At 54.2% G+C, this 18,042-nt stretch overlaps 2 protein-coding genes and 1 non-coding gene across 6 annotated transcripts in view; all 3 read right to left on the bottom strand.

Annotated features, from left to right (window-relative positions):
* Positions 1–12: 12 nt before the first annotated feature.
* Positions 13–2,649, bottom strand: RPS17 (ribosomal protein S17). Its single transcript, XM_021554194.3, has 5 exons — positions 2,557–2,649; positions 2,195–2,346; positions 1,650–1,755; positions 498–563; positions 13–137 (listed from the first exon to the last, which is right to left on the bottom strand). The coding sequence occupies exons 1-5, from the start codon at positions 2,557–2,559 to the stop codon at positions 57–59; spliced, it is 408 nt and encodes a 135-aa protein (XP_021409869.1). The 5' UTR covers positions 2,560–2,649; the 3' UTR covers positions 13–56.
* LOC116184023 (small nucleolar RNA SNORA71) lies at positions 1,929–2,056 on the bottom strand. Its single transcript, XR_004148745.1, has one exon. It is a non-coding gene; the product is annotated as a small nucleolar RNA SNORA71 (small nucleolar RNA).
* A 1,677-nt stretch (positions 2,650–4,326) lies between the features above and the next one.
* Positions 4,327–18,042, bottom strand: part of CPEB1 (cytoplasmic polyadenylation element binding protein 1) — a 40,791-nt gene continuing 27,075 nt past the window's right edge. For all 4 annotated transcript variants that reach the window (XM_077785866.1, XM_021554187.3, XM_021554188.3 and 1 more), the window contains 9 exons: positions 11,689–11,903; positions 9,972–10,221; positions 9,600–9,713; positions 9,399–9,488; positions 8,465–8,601; positions 7,338–7,536; positions 5,770–5,864; positions 5,464–5,544; positions 4,327–4,757 (listed from right to left, as the gene is read on the bottom strand). In XM_077785866.1, the coding sequence (XP_077641992.1) occupies positions 4,647–4,757; positions 5,464–5,544; positions 5,770–5,864; positions 7,338–7,536; positions 8,465–8,601; positions 9,399–9,488; positions 9,600–9,713; positions 9,972–10,221; positions 11,689–11,903 (1,292 nt within the window). In that variant the 3' untranslated portion in view covers positions 4,327–4,646. The remainder of the gene's footprint in view (positions 4,758–5,463; positions 5,545–5,769; positions 5,865–7,337; positions 7,537–8,464; positions 8,602–9,398; positions 9,489–9,599; positions 9,714–9,971; positions 10,222–11,688; positions 11,904–18,042) is intronic.

Genomic DNA, 18,042 nt, shown 5'->3' with positions numbered 1-18,042 from the left:
GGCAGGTTGAGATGGTTTCCTCACGTTTATTGTAAAAGCGACACACAGGGACAGACTCAGAGCGCTCCTCGAGGCGTCTTGAAGTTCATTCCCACTGTAGGCTGTGTCACCTGCAGGTTGGACAGGCTGCCAAAATCCTGCAAAACAGCAAGGCAACAATGGGATCAGTCACAGCATCCTGCCCACTGACAGTGGAGGCAAGTTCCTCCAGGAAGGTGCTGTGGCAGCACAAAGGGTGGACAGAGGTCTCCAAACAAGAGACCACTCTGCTCCAGAGATTGACTCCTTGGTGAGGGAATCATCAGAATAGAGGGCAAGAAACACCCACCCTGCTGGTGGCAAAGGCCCATACCTGCCCTTTCAAAATCCATACATGAACTAATCCTCCCACAGGACCCAGGGCAGAGGGAAGCCCTTGACACCATCCAGCCACTCAGGGCAGCAGGAGGTGTGCCAGGGATATGCCAGCAGCTGGAAGAACAGTTGTGGCTACTAACCAGGAGCTTCAGCATTTCCTTGGTGTCTGGGTCCACTTCAATGATCTCCTGGTCAAGGGCAGAGACCTGGGGACAAAGAGAAGAGAAAAGGTGTGATGATAAAGCCCCACAACAACCCAAATGTCCCCTCTGGTCTCTGATCTCATCCCACTGGCTGTGGGGAATGGTTCAGCCGCAGAGCCAGGAGCATCCTGATGGAAACACAGCTTTTTTGACTGAACACTGCAAAAGGACACTGGCAGCAGAAGGAAAAGCCTGTTTTATGGAAAATATTTGGAAATCTAGGCCCAACCAAGGCTCCAGGCCAAGGCTGCTGAGGAGCTGGTGTTGGACCCTCACCCACACCAGTCCTGGCAGTCATCAGTGACATTCACAGCTGCCTTGTGACACAAGTCCACCACGGTGCAAATAAATGTGGTTCTACCTCCAGGACAACTGTGTTCTCCTGCTCTTTAATCCCAGCAAAACTTCCTCTAGCCCTCTGCAGACCCCAAAAACTCTTCCTCTACAGGTTTCCTTCCCCAGGAGCTACGTAACACCAGGATTTTTCAAAGAAACCAAAAGCAGCACAGATTTTGTGTGCTGACACTGCACCAACAGCTGCAACATGGACATTCCTTCCCTGCTTGTAGTCCCTTCCCTGTAACCCCTAATACTAGCACAGAAACCAGCAGCTCTGCCAGGAGCTGACTGGGAAGATCTGGGAAAAGGGCAAGATATGGGCTGTACCTGAAGGCTACAGGATTTAGGAGCACCAGGATCACATTCCTGGAACAAGGCAAGCCCTCCTGGACCATCTCACCCAGGTGACAGGTGAGATCTAGACCCCACCCAAACAGAGGGTTAAGGCAAAGGAATTTTACCAAAACCTCCCTCTGGGGATTCCAGCTGCAAGGCAGGTTTTCAGCTGCTCTGAAATACCCTCCTAATTCCCATCAAATTATTTTTTCCTGAATTTTAAGTTAGGAAAACCAAACACGAGAAGCCAGCTGTCCTTCCTGTCCCAGGTGTCAGCTTTGGAGGGAGCCACCTCGGCCTTCTTGATCCAAGCCCTCCTCAGCTCCTCCTGGCTGAGGGTTTGTTTTAAACTTGGGACTGTTTATGGAGATACAGCGTTGCAGAACAGAGCGATGGGGGAAGCTGGAGCCTCACCTCTGGGACGTAGTTGTCCCTCCTCTCCCTCTCCTCCTCCTGTAGTTTGATGGAGATGCCGCGGACAGGGCCCCTCTGGATTCGCTTCATGAGGTGAGTGACATACCTGCGGGGACACGGGGATGTCCTGGGCTTTCCCGGGGTTCATGTCACCCTTCCCCACACCCAAAATCCCGGAACCACAGCAGGATGAGAAAAGCTGCCACCATCTACCACGGTGATGTCCCACCACTGACCCGGGCATCACCCCACAGGCTCCAGGGGACATCAGAGACAAAGTGTCCGACAGTAACAGGGTCTGGGGGAGACAAAGACCCCCCCAAACACGGGAAAACTCTCGCATTCCTCTCCCTGCACTATCAATGACCCGGCCACAGGCGGGACCGTAATCACTTTCGAATGCAGGGCCCAGCAGGAACCCCACGGCGTGCCCGAATCCCCCAGGACCTTCCGATGTACGAACCCCTCGGGGCACCCCCAGCTGCCCACAGCCCATCCTGGACTCTCCGCTACCCCACGCCCACTCGCGGCCCGCAGTGCCTCACCCCGCAATCTTGTTGCGCAGCTTCTTGCTGGGGATGATGGCGATCTCCTCGCACACGCGCTTGTTGGTGTGGAAGTCATTCCCCAGGCGCGTGTAGTACTTCTCGATGATCACCCGCGCCGCTTTCTTCACCGTCTTCGTCCGAACGCGTCCCTACGCGGGGCGGGCGGGAGCGCCGCCGGTCAGGCTCCGCCGAGCCCGGGCCCAGCGCCCCGCACCCCAGTTCCCCCTTCCCCAGCCATCCCGGCCCCCGCCGCCCCCCACTGCCCCTCGCCCCGGTTCCCCCCGATCCCCGCCGGCGCTCTCCGCCGCGGGGGCGCGGGCCCGCCCGAGGATGGCGGCGGATGGCGGAGCCGGACCCACCATGTCGGCGGCGGCCGCGGAAAAGGAGCGGGGGAGGGCGGGAGAGGCCGGAAGCCAGCGCGGGCAGCGCGCCCCCTGGCGGCGCGGAGGGCCGCAGCCTGAGGCCGCCCCGGAACAGGACGGAGCGGCCCGGGAAGGAATTCCCAGAGAATCCCGGAGAGCCGCGGAGCCAGCGGCAGCGGCCCCGCCACAGCCGGCCCGAGAGGTCACCGAGCACCCACAAACCGCAGCACCCAGCCCCCGAGGGGGGGTGACCGCAGCAAGGCTGCTGAGTGAGCGCTGCGGGAAGCCTGCCCTGCTGCAGGACGTGCGGCGCACACGGGCCGCCTCTGTGGCACTGTGAGTCCAACTCGAACCCTGCCGAGCCCTCAGAGGAGCCCTGGGGTCCCTCTCCCCTCACAGCCCTGCAGGAGCAGCCACAGTGGGAGGACACAGGGCAACACAGGCCCTCCCCATCAGCCTCATTAACTTTTTTGCAATTAGGGGAGCTCCAGCTGGAGCCTAGGGGCTTGCAGGGACCTCAGGTAAGTGGGATCTAAACCACGCATGGTTTAGCAGCAGATAAAGCTCCCTCGCAGCTGAGTCACCCACCAGCATCCACAATTCACAGCTCCATCCATCCCTCCCCACAAACCACATCCATACCTCCCCCACAGCTCCAGGCAGTGAGTGACACCACAGCCTCCAAGCCATAGAGATCGCCCATGAAAAGCACACAAGGCACAAGAATTTTTTTTTTTGCTGCAACGTGTTTATTATGTGCCAAAAACTACACCACAGCTTACTCCACACGTCTGTAGGAGAGTGCAGTCTTGCCTGCATATACTACAATGAGGTAGAGACTTCACACACAGCTTCACAAAACCCCACAAAGAGCAGCTGGGATATGCAACAATGCAACATCAGCTCAGCAGGAAAGAAAAAAAAAATAATCATAGTAAAGAGGGAGAAATTATGACACTGGTTCTTTGGCACACAGCTTCCAATAGAGGGGAAAGTAACAAAATAATAATGATCAGCATAATTAAGGTCTCAAATCCCAGCAGCAGCATTTCAGTCGACTGCACTGATACTCCAAACATCTCAGGAAGGAAAGGAAAATTACTTGTCCCCTCTAAGAAAAAGGGCTCCCAGGAACCTTCATCGTCCACCAGAACGCAGCCCTTTTTTAGCTTGTTACAAAAGAAAAGGTAAGTCCTGTGACTTTGTGTGATTAAAAACCTCTATCAACCCCCCATAAGTGCAACTTAAAAAAGTGCAACAAACTATTTAAAACTATATACAGCAGCTCAGAGATCCTCATCCCGTCCAGTTTCAACTCCAAAAACAAAAAAAAAGCCCAGCCTGTCCCGTTGCAAACCCCCAGATTTGCAACGTCCTGCCATCAGCCCCCAGACACAAATTGCAATAATGTTAAAAGCTGCCAGGAAAAGAAAAAAATCTCTCGTTTCAAACGACTTAAAAACTGTTTTTAAGAGTGTAAAAAGGAACTCGTAAAAACCCTCGAGCGTAAAATATGAAATATGATTTGGTTTAAATGAAGAGCAAAGTCTCCTTGTTGTTACAGTAAAAAACGCCAGCTGAACACCCAGGTCACACCATCCAGGTGGGGGTAAATGAATGGAAAGGCACTGTATGGCAACGGCAAAACAATGACCAATGAGACCTGCGCTCTCTCCACCAGTATTGCAAGGAATGTAAAAAAGCGCCTTTAAAAAATAAAAAAACCAGGGCGGAGGCGCCTGCGGCGACGCCTCCGCGACACATGGCCCTTGGTTGGTTGGGTTTATTAATTTTCAATTTTTGCTTCTCGTCAGCAAACCAGGAACCAAAGTCTGGGAACTGCAGAATGGCTTGAGGGGCACTCCCCCCCTCAAAACACCCTCAAACAAACCCCAACAAAACTCACTGTGCATTAGTGCAGAAACAAAAAGACCAGCAAGTGCAAACATGAATGTAAGATTTTTGTTTTTTCCCCATCAGTCCTCAGGAAGAACGTTCCCAGCCGGGCCTGGCTCCGGCAGGCGCTGCTGCGCGCTCCTCGTGGCAGGTTCTCCCAGGACTCTGCCCGTGCCAGCCCCGGCGGCCCCTTAGCTGGAGTCCCGGTTCTTCTGGTTGCGCATCAGCGGGCGGTGGTGGCGCAGGACCTCCATGGAGTGCTGCCAGTGCCAGCACGAGCGGCAGAAGTACTTGAAGCAGATCTGTGGGCAGAGCACAGGGCCAACGCTGGGGTGACACCAGCAGAGCCACTCCTCCCCTTCACCCCTGCCCAGTTTTGCAGCCCCCACCAGCACAGTGGATTCATGGGCTGGAGATGGGGAATGGCAGCAATGCTGTGGAGGGGGCCTGTTGTGCCCAGCTTCCATCTTTTTGAACAGGTTTGAAAGTCAGGGACTGGGCACTGGGGCAGACTGGCCTCTGCCAGGGCTGCCATCACTCCCATGGCATTCCTGGTCCCTGCTCATATCCCATCCCAGCTCTGCAGGAAGCTGCCAGAGCCCAAGCCAAGCTCCTCTGCCTGCAGCCAGAGTTCCTTGTGCCTCAGGCAGCCCCAGGTGCATGCACCCCAACCCCAGCTCATCACAGCCCCCAGAGCAGCAGTGTCCCCTCCCTCAGGAGCACCAGTCATTCCTCACACTAGGTCCCAGGGCTGGCACAGCACCAGTGAACTGCAGCACTCCCGGCTCAAAGCTGGGTGGACACTGGCTGGCTGGGCCTCCTGGCAAGTACCAGAGTTGCCCTCGTAAGGAGGGCTGCACCTCCTCCAAAACAAGGTCACCCCTCCCAGCTGGGCCCCATCTTGCCCACTGGGCAAGAACCAGTGTATATATGCACAAAACCCAGCAGCAGGGCCTGCTCCTCCTTGAGAAAACCCCCGAGCACAGGATGCAGGAGAACTGGCCTTACCTGGTCTCTGCAGAAGAATGGGCCAGGCTGGGCATTGCACACTTGGCACATGGAGTCCTCCAGGTACGGGTCAATCTGAACCTGCAGGAGAACGAGGCAGTGGGCATGGGGCAGCACCAGGCTGATTGCCCTCTCCCTGGTACCTCAAATCCATCCCCAGCAGCCCCCCTAGGGCTGGCAGAGCAGCAGCCCCACTTCCCGCTGCTTGAGTGGGAATATAGGGCAGGCTCCATCAACACTGTTGCTCTCAGCAGTACCACCCCTCATGCAGACCCCTCCCTGGGCTGTCCCACCAGCCCCACTCACCTTCTTGGTAAACTTGGTGGTTTTGATCTCCACAAATGCAGCAGTCACAGCCTTCAGATAACTGCGCTGGTTGTTGAAGGTGACACGGCCCGACCCTGGAACAAGCCAAACCACAAATGTTAGAGAGGAACAGCAAAGGCCAAGAGGGAACCACTGCCAGCACCACCCCCTCCCTGGTGCCACTCAGAGAAACAGCTTTGACAGGGAGATGGTATCCTAGGGGAAAGTTTTCCTGCCTCCTTCTCCAGGCACCACATTCCCAGGATCAGCAGAGTGCTTCACACTACACCCGAAATACACCAGTGCTGAGACAGCTCAGCAGCTTTTATTCACAGCCCTCCCCTCGCCTCAGAGCCTTGTGTTTTGCAGCCTCATTGCTGGTCAGCAGCATTCCAGCACCACTTGCTTCCAGCCAAGGTCTATTAAGCTCCAGGACTGACACTGGCAGATCCCTACAGCTCAGCCACAGGACAAAGTGCCACCCAAAACCCATCCCATTCCCGTCCCAAAGCATCGCACAGGACATGGGCAGGAGGGGCCTGGATCCAGTCTGGGGTTACAGGAGGTGCCCTCAACCAACCAGGGCACAGCTTAGTTACCAAAACTGAGCTCTGATTGCTGTGACTTTAGCACAGTTCTAAGGGTGGAAGTGCCACAGAGCTGTTTGGAGCTGGATCTTGCCTACTTGGAACAACCTGGGCTCTGCATGAACCACAGCAGGTTGGGGTCACACACTGGGATCTCACAGGGCCAGCACAGGGAGGTTCTGTGACACCTCATCTACAGTCACACAAAATTTGCCTGAAGTCTCATACTCCCATTTCCCACCCTCCTCGAGACTGTCCCCCTAAAGGCACTTCAGGGGCTTTGCAGCACAACATGCATGCCCTAAACCTGAGCCTTGCCCAAAAAAGCCTGACTGCTACCCAAGGACAGTGACCCAGCAGTGACAACTCCACACTCCAAGATCTGACATGGTTACTGCCTGGCAACACCAGGAGATCCACAGTCTCTATCTGTGACTTGCTGTAGCCTAAGCTTGGAATGCTGGTCCTCAGGCACAGGCTGTGGGGTTTTTCCAACAGACCAGCCACCTCAGTGCTGTCCCCTGGCCCATGAGGGCTCCAGGGACATACACACGTCATGACACACCACATTTCAGCTCTGGTGACAAGAGCCCAAGAGTGGGTTAAGACCCACAGCTGTCTCTGCCCTGGGAATGGAAAAGCAGCTACAGCAGCATCCAAAAACCACTAAACAGCATTGAACAAGGACAGAGAAACCTTCAGCCATGCCTAAAGGCATATTCAAAACTTCAGGCTGCTCTGGAATGATCCAGGACCTTCCTATTCCCCAGCACATCAGCACTATCAGCCCTCCCCAAGGCTGGTCTTGACTCCCCAGGGCCAGGAAATGAGAAGCACAGACTGTAGAAGAGGTTGAGCAGCATCTGCTCTCTGAGCCTGGCACCTGGGCAGTCTTCCAACAGAAGGACAAGCCAAGGGCACACTGCAGCTCCTCAGAGCACAGCAGGAGCAACCATCAATCCTGGTGGAATCATCACTTACCTATGGGATACTTGTGCTTGTCAGTGTCGATGCCAGCATAGACCACCCCTCCAAACAGGTCATACATGACAGCTGCCAGGGCCTCTGCGTTGAGCATCCCATGCAGGGCCCCCACAAACACCGTCTTGCTGGGGTCCAGCCGCTGCGAGGGGCTGCGCACAAAGTTGCTGTCGGCCAGCACCCACGGGATCACCTGCACCTGCAATCAGGAGCACCCCTGAATCTCAGACTTCAGCCCAAGCTGCAAATGTCTTTTGTTATCTACTGCTGCTCAGGGCCCACATCCATATAAAGCTACGGACACCCGCAGAGAACCCACAGGGGGACAAAACCAACTCTGCTTCCAGCCAAACTGGAACCTAAGCCAGCAGTTCCTTGGGGGTGGCAGCCAGAGGACAATCCACATCCCTCTACCTGCATTTATAGCCCAGTCAGGTACCTGATGGTGGAGGGGACCACTGGAATGAATGATCACCCACTGCCAGCTCCATCAGGAACATCCATCCAGCACAGAAGCTCTGCCAATTGCCGGACACCAGGAGAGCTGTCTAGAGCACAATTAGTTTGTGCCTGTCTAGATTAAGAGCTGCATCTCCATCCTGTAACTCCCTGAACTCGGGCAGTTGTCCGTGATCTGAGGATTGATCCCTTTTCCATAAACCCAAGCAGAGCCTCTGGCAGCCCCAGCACAGGTCAGCCAGCCAAGGCCACACTGGGGAGCAGCCTGGGATCCAAAGTATCTTTCTGCTGAGTGTGAGTTATTTGTTCTGCAAGCAGAGGAGGCCCGACAAAGCACCTGAGGGGTCCCAGTCTGCCTCTGCAAGCAAAGGTGTGATGGAAGCAGCACAGAGTAGTTAAATCCCCATTTCCATGCTCTGTCCCAGCTAACTGAAGCCTGAAGGCAGGCTCTGCCACCAGCCCAGGAGCTCCAGGTTGGTTTGACATAAGCTGTTATGAGGGACACAAACACCAAGCTGACACATCCCTACCACATGCAGACAGCAGCCAAAGCCAGCTAGGATCCAGCACACCTTCAGCCGCTGTTCCAGCCCCGCTTTCCTTTCCTCCAGGGATCTCCCTCTGCATCCCCTGCTGCCGCATCAGGCTGCTCTCCCAGCTCTGCTCACCTCTTTGCAGCGCATCCTGCGGCTGGACATCTTGAAGTAGTACTCACTGAGCCCGTCGGGGCTCAGCAGGTCCTGGGAGCAGGCCTGGAGCAGCGCACGCACCGACTTCTCCGACTCAAACACCAGGTACACGTATCCTTTGGAAAGGAAGAGAAAAAAGCAGTGTTAGGAGCTGTGGTGGAAGAGGAACAGATCATCCCAGTTTGCATACATCCTCATCATCACTCTTGGGTGCCACCTGAAATATCTGTGTGGTAGCTCTTGCTGTTCCCAACAGACTTTTATGTATAAGCCAAGCTGGAAGAGCCCAAACCCAAGCACAGCACAAAGGGGCAGGATGCCCAGGGCCATGTGGGCCACTGTCCATCATCCACAAACCACACCTGGATATGCCAGGTGGGCACCACCAGCCTGGCCACAACAAGGGAGAAAAATAGACTCTGCTATGTATTTAGGATGGACTGGCTCAAATACAGTTGAGGGCTTTCGAGTCCCTTTCATCAATGCCAGTGCTCTACCTCACATTGCTCTGGTGACTGAATGAGGCCATCAAACCAGGCTCCAAACCAGCCACTTCCTACCCTGTAACTAATTCCTGCTTACACAATATGCCAGTCTAGCTGCACGTGCTGGCACTGGGATCAGCAGCTGTTCCTGAGCCAAAGCCCTACATGGGGCTCCAGAAACACCCAGAGAGTTCCCCCAGCCCACAGTTCTGTCTCCCATACTGCTATGGATGGGTGAGGATGCTGGGTTTGGGGTGCCAGTGCTCTGCAGCCCAGGTGCAAACCCAAGTGAGGGGAGGACATTATCCCAGGTGCTCTGTACCAACCAGTCACCAGCATGCAGCTGTACAATCCCAGCATCCGTGCTGTAACATAGCATGGGAAAAAAGTAACCCTACCGTGTTCGCTATTACCTTTAGGCATATTACCTTTGGGAGGACAGCGTGGGTGTTTGCCATCCTTACCAGGCCACTCCACACTCAGGGAGCCAAAAACACGGAAAGTGTTGATAAGCCCAGCTGCAGATAGAAGGAGAGAGGTCAGTGCCCTCCACAAAAAACTCCATCCTGCACTCTAATATCAACACCCAAGGCCTTGGTGTGGGCCCTCACTTTGCAAGGGCTGCTCACCTTCTGTAATGTCCCACGGGACTCCTCCCAGGAACACTTTGCAGGAGTAGACAGGGTTCTTGTAGTTTCGGGGAGGCAGCTGCCCGCTCCAGGTGCAGGTTGCTTCGTTCACAGCTTGGAGAAGACACCAGTCATACTTGGTACAGGATCATTTCCTTCCCACTCTCCCACAAGTCTCCCCATCTTCCCCAACTACAGGCTGAGCAGAGGTGCACAGCCACATGCAGCTGCCCAGACCCACCTGTTCTCTCAGCAGATAGAGCCAGAGTCAGGCTTGGACCTGGAGCAAAGTCTTTGTTCAGCCAGTGTCTGCACAGAGGCCACCAGCCCTCCCAAGTGTGGGACTGTCCCCTAGACCTCCTCCCAGCTCACCTGCCGCCTGCCGATGAAGCCGGGCTTCTCTTTCAATATTGAAGGGGTCTTCTGGAGAGTCCAGAAGATCCCAGGAAGGCCACGCAGATGCTCCAGGCCATCTTTTCGATGCACTGGCCGGGGAGGAAGTCACTGCAGCCAGGGCAGCTTGATCTTGATCCAGCTGGGATCCCACTCCCATCTTCAAGGGGTCTCTTGACACCCCACTGAGAGGCAAGAAGGGCAGAGGAGGGGATATGCGAAGGCTTGACTGCAAGAGAAAGGCCATATTGAAATCCAGCTCTGAGTAAGAGCACATAATAGCAGGGGTGAGGCATCACACTGAGGCCCTGCCCTTGCCCATGGCAGGAAAGGGAGCTCTCAGGGATTTCCTGAGACCCTCTGAGGCCTCACAGAGGCAAGAAAGCAGCAACTGCAACACATCCTGACACCCTAGGAAAGCCCTGGGCCGTTCTCAACTGAACCCATGCCCATGACCAGCACCACGGATCATTAAGCAGGAGGCACTTCAGAGACCACCAAGCCAACAGCTACCCCTGGCTGTACAGCCTCAAGAACAGCATCACCCCTGGAGAGCACCAGCCTGAGGCTCTATGCTGTGCCCACAGTGGGCAGGGCTTGTTGGAAGTGCTCATGGACTCTGCAGGCACCACCTGGATCTCATCCTCACAGCCCAGCTCCAGGGCTGCCTGACCAGGGAGTGGGCACCACGCACCACAGCTCCTCCCAGGGCAGGAGGAGGGAAAGTTCGGATTAATGGAACAGCAGGAAGCGAGATGCTGCACAGCTCCGTGCCAGCTGTGCTGCGCTGTCCCTGTGCAGCCATGGCAGCCGCCCACGCCAGGGCCGTGCTCAGTCCTGCCCTTCACAAACAAGGCCAGCACAGAGCCCTGCACCACCTGCCACCAGCACTGCCTGGGTGCTGCAGTCACTTGGCACATCCCGATTCTCCAGGGTGGATCACAGCAGAATCAACCCCACATCCAGTCAGGTCTGTCCTTCAAACCCACCTCAACACAGGGGTCAAGGCCATGGCAACACCACAGCAGAGCCTGGAGCAGCTCCTGGCTTTATCCTCCCATGCCAAGGCCAGGCCATGCAGCAGCATCCCAGAGCTGGCTGGAGCCAGGCTGCCCTGCTGGCACCCAGAGCTGCCATTTGCACCCACCACAGACCCATCAGAGCAGACTGGGGCAGTCAGCCAGACATTCACTTGCTCCTTGCCTTTCAAATTTATCTGTGCTTTAGGGAATGGGAGCAGGCCAGACCCAGTTTGCTCTAGCAGAAACTGCTCTCGAGATGGAGAAATGCAGTCAAATGGGAAGAGCAATGAAAGGCAAGGACAGTAGTTCCTCAGAAGTTCAGGCTGGATCAGCCACTTCCCTCCTGGGATCAGGGCACAAACACCACCCTGCCTCAAACCAGCTCAAGCACTCAAGCCCCTCTGGGAGCTACTGTAACCCAGTAGGGCTGCAAGCACAGACCCAAAAGGCCAAAATATTAGCTTTGAAAAAAAAAAAAAAAAAAGATACTGCTGGCTTGTGCTGAAGGACTGCATGAGCAGCCTTTCTCCTAAACCCTGGGCTGTGCCAGTGTGTGAATGGCTCCTCACAGCATTCTCTCATGCTCCTGAGCAGCCAGGGCCCTGGCTGGCAGCTCCATTCAGCTGTTCTGTCCTCCCCAAAAAACACAGGAAGACCCCAGGACCCAAACTTACAATCAAGTCTGAGAGGTGGTCAGAACCAGAGCTGAACCCACTGGTGTCCGAGTCCGAGGGGCTGCTGGAGCGGGAGTCCAGGAGGGAGCGGGAGTTCCTCAGCGGCGGTGTGGAAAACTTTTCTGGCAGGTCTGAACCAATGGGGTCTAAAGGCAGAAAACCCAGTGGGGGCTTCCCCAGGACGTTCCCAAGAGGGTTACTCAGCATGCTGAGAACTGCAAGAGAGAGAGACAGAGTCTGTCAGGGCTGCAGCACAACACTGCTCCTTCCTCCTGGCTCCTGTGGCCCACAAGTGTCACGTCTGGGAGGTGGCACCTCTGGTGGTTGCCAACAGTCAGGCCATAGTGCTGCACAGAACCCACAGCAGCCTGGTGTGGCTGACAAACATGAAGACTGTTTATGAGACAGACTGGGCAGGAGAACCTGCTTCATCTGGGAGAAGTTCAGAGATCCTGCATCCCAGATTACAGACCTCAGAAGTGCTCTGGGACAGGGCCCTCTGCCCAGTCCATGCTGCTTCTCCTGGAGCAAGCTGGGGCTCAGAGGGTCAAGTCTCCAGGGGTAGGGGCACACATCAGTGGCAGGCACACCTGGCCCACCAGTAGGAATTTTCAGGCTCAGAGGTGGGACACTGCTCACACCATCCCTGCCAGGAGCTGGCTGTGGGCAGCCAGGAAGGTGCCAGCCTGGGCTGCTAACAGAGAGGCTTTGCTATCCCTGGTGTGTGTTCACAGCATGTCTGTCTGGTCAGGCCTCTGCCCCAGAGCCTGCAGACAAGGATGTGTCAGACTGCTTCCCTCACACTTCAGGTTTTCCTTCCACTGAGGAGAATCTAGGAGAATGCCTCCCTACAAAGATAACTGCTTCTGAGCAGAGGACCAGGCCATCCAAAGGTCACAAAGTCACATCCTGGTCAGCAATATGGGGGCAGCTGCCACCCACAAGGAGAGGGAATGTAGGGCAAGGGATCCCACAGGGGCACACCACCAGCCAGTCTATTCAGAAAGAGCAAGTCTCAGCAAGATGAACGCATACCCAAACCAAGTGAAAAGAGCAAAGCATTCAGAAATGGTTTTAATTATTCACAGGCTGCAAAACAGGGCAGCTTGCCCTGAAGCTTTCAGTTTTCTGCAAAGCAAATCTGGGATCCACTCAAGATCCTCCAAGCCCCACCTGATCTCAGCAAGCTGAACCATGAGGTTTTAACCTAAATTTTCAGCAGCTCTTATGCAGATGAGAATTAATAATCCAAACCACCAGCCAAACCAGGAGAGCAACAAAACCATCGTGCTCGAGCACACTATGGTCAGATACCAGGACAGCATGGTGACAGCACCAGGGAGAGCTGCTGAGCACAACTGAGGTGAGATGCTGGGATGTACCTATCCCCCAGCTGCATTATCCAGTGACACACCTGCCGTGAATCTTGCATCTCCAGCCCCATACTTGGGGAAAAAAAACCTCACCCCCCAAAAGTGACTTCACATAGGTACAGGTGGGTCCTTTACCTGAAGTATCTCCCTCAACTCAAGGCAGAGATCCTAGCAACAGTCACATCTTCACACATTTGCAGAGCCTCATCCCTGCAGGATTCCCCTATTTTGCCTACATCGTGGGACTAGGAACTCCCCTCTGACCACACTGAGAAAGGGACCTCCTGCCTTTTGCTCTCCCCGACAGGCAGCACCTGTGCTCACACCCAGCCCTGCAGCCACAGGAAAATACCAGCCAGCCCAGCAGTCCTTACCTGGGCAGAGCCCGGGCAGCAGCAGCCCCAGGACCGAGGGAATGTGACAGAGCTGGGGAGGAGATGCTCCCTCCTAGTCACAGCTCCGAGCAGGGCACAGCATCTCCCAGCCCCGGCAAGCTGCACTTGCTGCTCTGCTGACTTCTCTGAAGCCACGTGATGTGTTTAAAAATACAGCCGGCGTATTGTTCTGGGGAGACAGCTGAATCTGTCCGACAGGCTCCAAAATCTGATTAGTCACTAAACAGCACAAGAGGCAAAGCAAAGCAGCTGATCCCACAGCCCAAGCCTTGCTGCCAACAAATGCTCCCGCACTGACACCCTCCTCCTTCCCCAGCCAGTGAGGGCCGTGGGTTTGGAACGCCGCAGCCCTGTGCTGACCCTAGCTGCACAGCATTCCAGAGACCTGGAGCAGCTAATGCCAGGCAGACTGCTACCAGATAATGCTGCCCTGCCCCACATCTCCTGGTAGGCAGAGATGTGGAACCAGCACTCTATTTAGGATGCCATACTAAGTGTCTGGGGCTCATCAGGAGCTCCCAGTGGCATTACAGGGTCCAGCTGCTCTGCCCCATTTATGTCACCCTCATCTCTGCCACCACATACACGTCTCTCCCATGATTTCTCAGCTCTCACAGCAGCTACAAAACCAGTAAGGCCAGCATAGCACACTGAAGTGTCAGGATTACTGGCCATTAAAAGGATCTACTGTCTGGGCATTTACCACCACACAAAACTCTGCCAGCTTCAACTGCCCCAATCCTAACCTCATGTCCTGGAAATGCTGACATCCTGCTGTTAACACAGATGGATTCCATCCAGTCCAGCAGCTTTGACAGCTCTGCACTGGCAGCACTTGATTACACACTCTGCAGGACAAACTGAGCTCATGGGAGACCCCACATCACCCCAGTGGGCCTGACTCAGCTTCACCTGGTACCCACAGCCACTCACAGGGACATTCAGAGGAAAAGCCATGAGTCAAACTCAGCATTTCCTCTTTTATCCTTGCTCAGTGACCAGGCTGTGTGCCCCAATGCCAAGCTGTGCAGGTAGCCTAGGAAACACCTGCATAAGACATTCAGATCTTATTCCTCAGCACTCTTATCCCAGAAGTATCCTGATCCAGCTCCCTGCTCCAACCCACCAAACCCCTCCTGAAGAATGGGGCACAAGAGCCCAACACAGGCCGCCCACCTAAAAAAAGCCTTCAAGGCACTGGGGCCACACATCTTCATGGGGAGTTGGGTCTTGTCTCCCCTTCCAAGCAGACAGCTCATGTAAGGGAAAAATCATTCCAACACACATGCAGGATGCATCAGCAAATCCTGGAGTTAAGAGCATCCCTTCAGGTCTCAGTGAAAAAGCAAGTATCATGGAACTACTCAGGGTACAAACATGAGTGCAAAGTAGTATTTTTCACACCTAGAGGGGAAACTAACTGGGGGGAGTCACCATGACAGCCACTCACCACTCGCACGCCAAGAGCTTCTGGGACTTCTCCTGCCTCTGCTCAATGCAGCAAGGGAGGCAGCACATGGCAATGCTTCTCCACAGGGGACAGCAGAAAAGGAGCTTTTAATAGAATCTGGGCACTGACTTTTGACTCGTTGCTGCAGCTCTGATGGCTGACGCAGAGGCAGCATGCTCTGCTCCATCTCTGGGCACGCCAGCCCAGCACTGGCATGTCTGAGCTCTGGGGAACAGCCGTGACACCACACAGCACTGCCAGGTCCTGGCCACACAGGCCACTCCCTGGAGAAGGAGCATTTTTCAAACTACTCTTCCTTAGCTGAGCTTTCCCTAGTAACTGCTGTTTGGATACATCATTATTCCTGCATCAACCCAGCACCCCTAAAGAAGCCCAGGGGAGCACACTCAAGACTCTCAGACCCATCATACCTGAGCCAGACACTTGACAGAAACAAGCAGTTACAGTGAGCCCACAGTGGTGGTTTCAACTCCTGAGGTCATCTCTACCTGTAGACCTCAAATTATCCTTTAAATCCCACTACCAACCACTGAATGTGAGTTTAGCCTAACAAGCAGATCACTCCACCGTATAAGCTGCAGTTCAGAGCACACTTTGGGAAAGTGTCCCAACAGCAAGATGTCCAATCCAAGCACTAAGAACAGCTTTTACTATTCCATCCACCAGTTAAGACATGCAATTTAAGCACCTGCCCAGGACCCTGGAGCACACAGTTCTTCCCTGTACACTGTAATTTGCAGCCATTTGATATGTAGACCTTCCTAGCAGCTTTGCCCATGCCCATTCTGTAAGAGATGAATATAAAGATGAGCCCCAAGGATTGCTGGTGCTGGCAGCTCAGGGAAAGAAGGGCTCTGGGAAAATAACCACTATGCTGATGACAAATGACAGTTTATTGCCTTGGATAACACCTTAAGAGCAACAGGATCATTTAGGCTGGAAAAGACCTCCAATATAGAGTTCAACCTTTGACCAATCACTACTTTGCCAACTAGACCAGAGCACCAAGAGCCACATCCAGGTATTTCACATGGAGCATCCACTGAGTTTATGCTGGATAGGCAGAGTTAACCAGAACCTCAGCTACCTGCACGCTGCCCTGTAAACAAAATGCTTCAGCTCAGCTCTGTGGGAGACCACCCAGTCACCAGCATATGAGATCAGGGCTGACACTCTTGACTCCCTGGTGCATCAGTTTCATCAAATTATCCAGAAACTGAGTCTTGCCCAGAGCAAAAATCTCTTATCCAGCAGCTGCCCAGGTCCTTCCATTCAAGTTCTTCCTCTGAACGTCAATGGGAGCTCCCCCATGGCTGAGAACAACATTTGCCACAAGGCCCTGGAGACACATGGAGAGTGGGCCAAGGAAGTCCTGTTGCAGGAGCAGTGTGCCAGCCCAGTTCTCAAGCTGCCAGCTGTGCCTGGCACCCACAGACTCTGTGCACAGGCAGCTTGACACCGCCCTGGCCACAGCCCCAGGGTCAGGGGAGCGTACCCATTGTGAGAAGTAATGCTCTGGAGATGTGTTCCAGCCTTCAGAAACTCACTGCAGGGCTGAAAAAAGCCAACTTTGAAGAGTCCAGGACTTGTCTGAGCTAGACCTTCAGAGGGTCACCTGAAGGATGGTGAGCTCTTAAGACCTCCTGCTGCATCCACCAACTACTACATAGGCTGGAAGTCCACCTTTGTGCCTGGATCTCCCCACAGAACAGGAATGCTCTTTACCAGGAGAAAGAGCCAGGTTTCAGTGACACCTGCCATGCCCAGAGGCTGCAGCACCATACACACATTTGGGGCAGGGCAGCAGAGGAGAGAAGCAGTGTGACTGAGGCCCTGGAGCCTGAATACAGTGCACTTTCTTTTGTCATGCATCAAATAGGCTTGTAAAGTCAAAAAAAAAAAGAGCTAATGTCCTAAACAATAGCCTGCTGCAATTCCAGAAAAACAGCTCGTCTGCAGTTTTTACCACCCAGCCAAGCTCTGCCCTAGTGGGGTGGGAGCAAGCTGAATGTTTTAGTCAGCCAAAAAGCAGCACTTCCTATAGACACTGAGAAACAGTGGCAAGAGAAACATTTGCATGTCTGAAAAGCAAATAGGCACCTCAACCACCTCCTACAGGTGTAGTTCAGCAGTGACACAGCCAGACAAGCTGCCAGGGTGCGCAGCTTACCCTCCTCACACACCAACACCAAACAGCTCAAAGCTCATGGCAGGGAAGGGGTGACCAACACTCCAGCCTAATCCTAAATTTTAGCACTTCTCTCCTGCAGCTGTTGGGACCAGAGCTGCCTGCAAGGAGCCTGCACAGGAACACTGACTGAAACACGGCCAGCTGCAGTGGCAGATGTGGGGCTGGAGCACACAGGACAGGGACAGTCTTTGCTTGGCACAGGGAAGGCAGTCACTGCATTCTCCCCATTTACCAAATTCTTACAGGGGCACAAAAAAGCCAAGGAAAAGCCACAGCAAGAGTAGTGGCACAAAAATTCCTTCCTCTTAAGTGAGGCAGCCATGGAACAAGGCCTAGAAGTGGAGAGAACTGTGTCCATACAGCCCTGGAGCTCACCTGAGCAGCACACTGGACACATCCAGAGGCTCTGGCAAGCTCAAATCCTCCAACTTTCATTATATTCCCATTACTCCACTGAAAAAATAGTCAGTGCTGTTATTAGAGGAGCCATGCAGAGTCCAAGGCACATGGCCCTCTCCAAGCTGTAGCACCAAAGAAGTCCCAATAATCTTGAGCCAGCTCCCAGAACTGCAGATGTAATCAAACCAGCAGCAACCACCATCTAAGTAGGACCTACAGTACAGCCCATTTTTTTTTTTTCTGAACTACAAAAGAGGAACCTCTGCCCTCACAGATTCTTCATTTGGGGCAAAGAAAAACTGAAGATATTCCGGCAGCTATTTCTGGTTTGCTAAGAAGGGGGCAGGGGAATAAAAAAAGGCAGCCTGATCCCACAGCTGAACCACAGAATTAGAGTCAGGACACCTGAGGTCTATTCTTGGTTCTGGCACCAACATGGTAAGTCACTTGCCCTGAAAAATGGAAACAGCAGCATAACTGGGAACAAGCAGAAGATTATTGCATTAACATCTGAGAGCACTGGTC

The sequence above is a fragment of the Lonchura striata genome, chromosome 11, assembly GCF_046129695.1.
Source record: "Lonchura striata isolate bLonStr1 chromosome 11, bLonStr1.mat, whole genome shotgun sequence".
Lineage (NCBI taxonomy): Eukaryota > Metazoa > Chordata > Aves > Passeriformes > Estrildidae > Lonchura > Lonchura striata.
The sequence above is the reverse complement of the archived record's forward strand: the minus strand, read 5'-3'. Positions and strand labels throughout refer to the sequence as shown.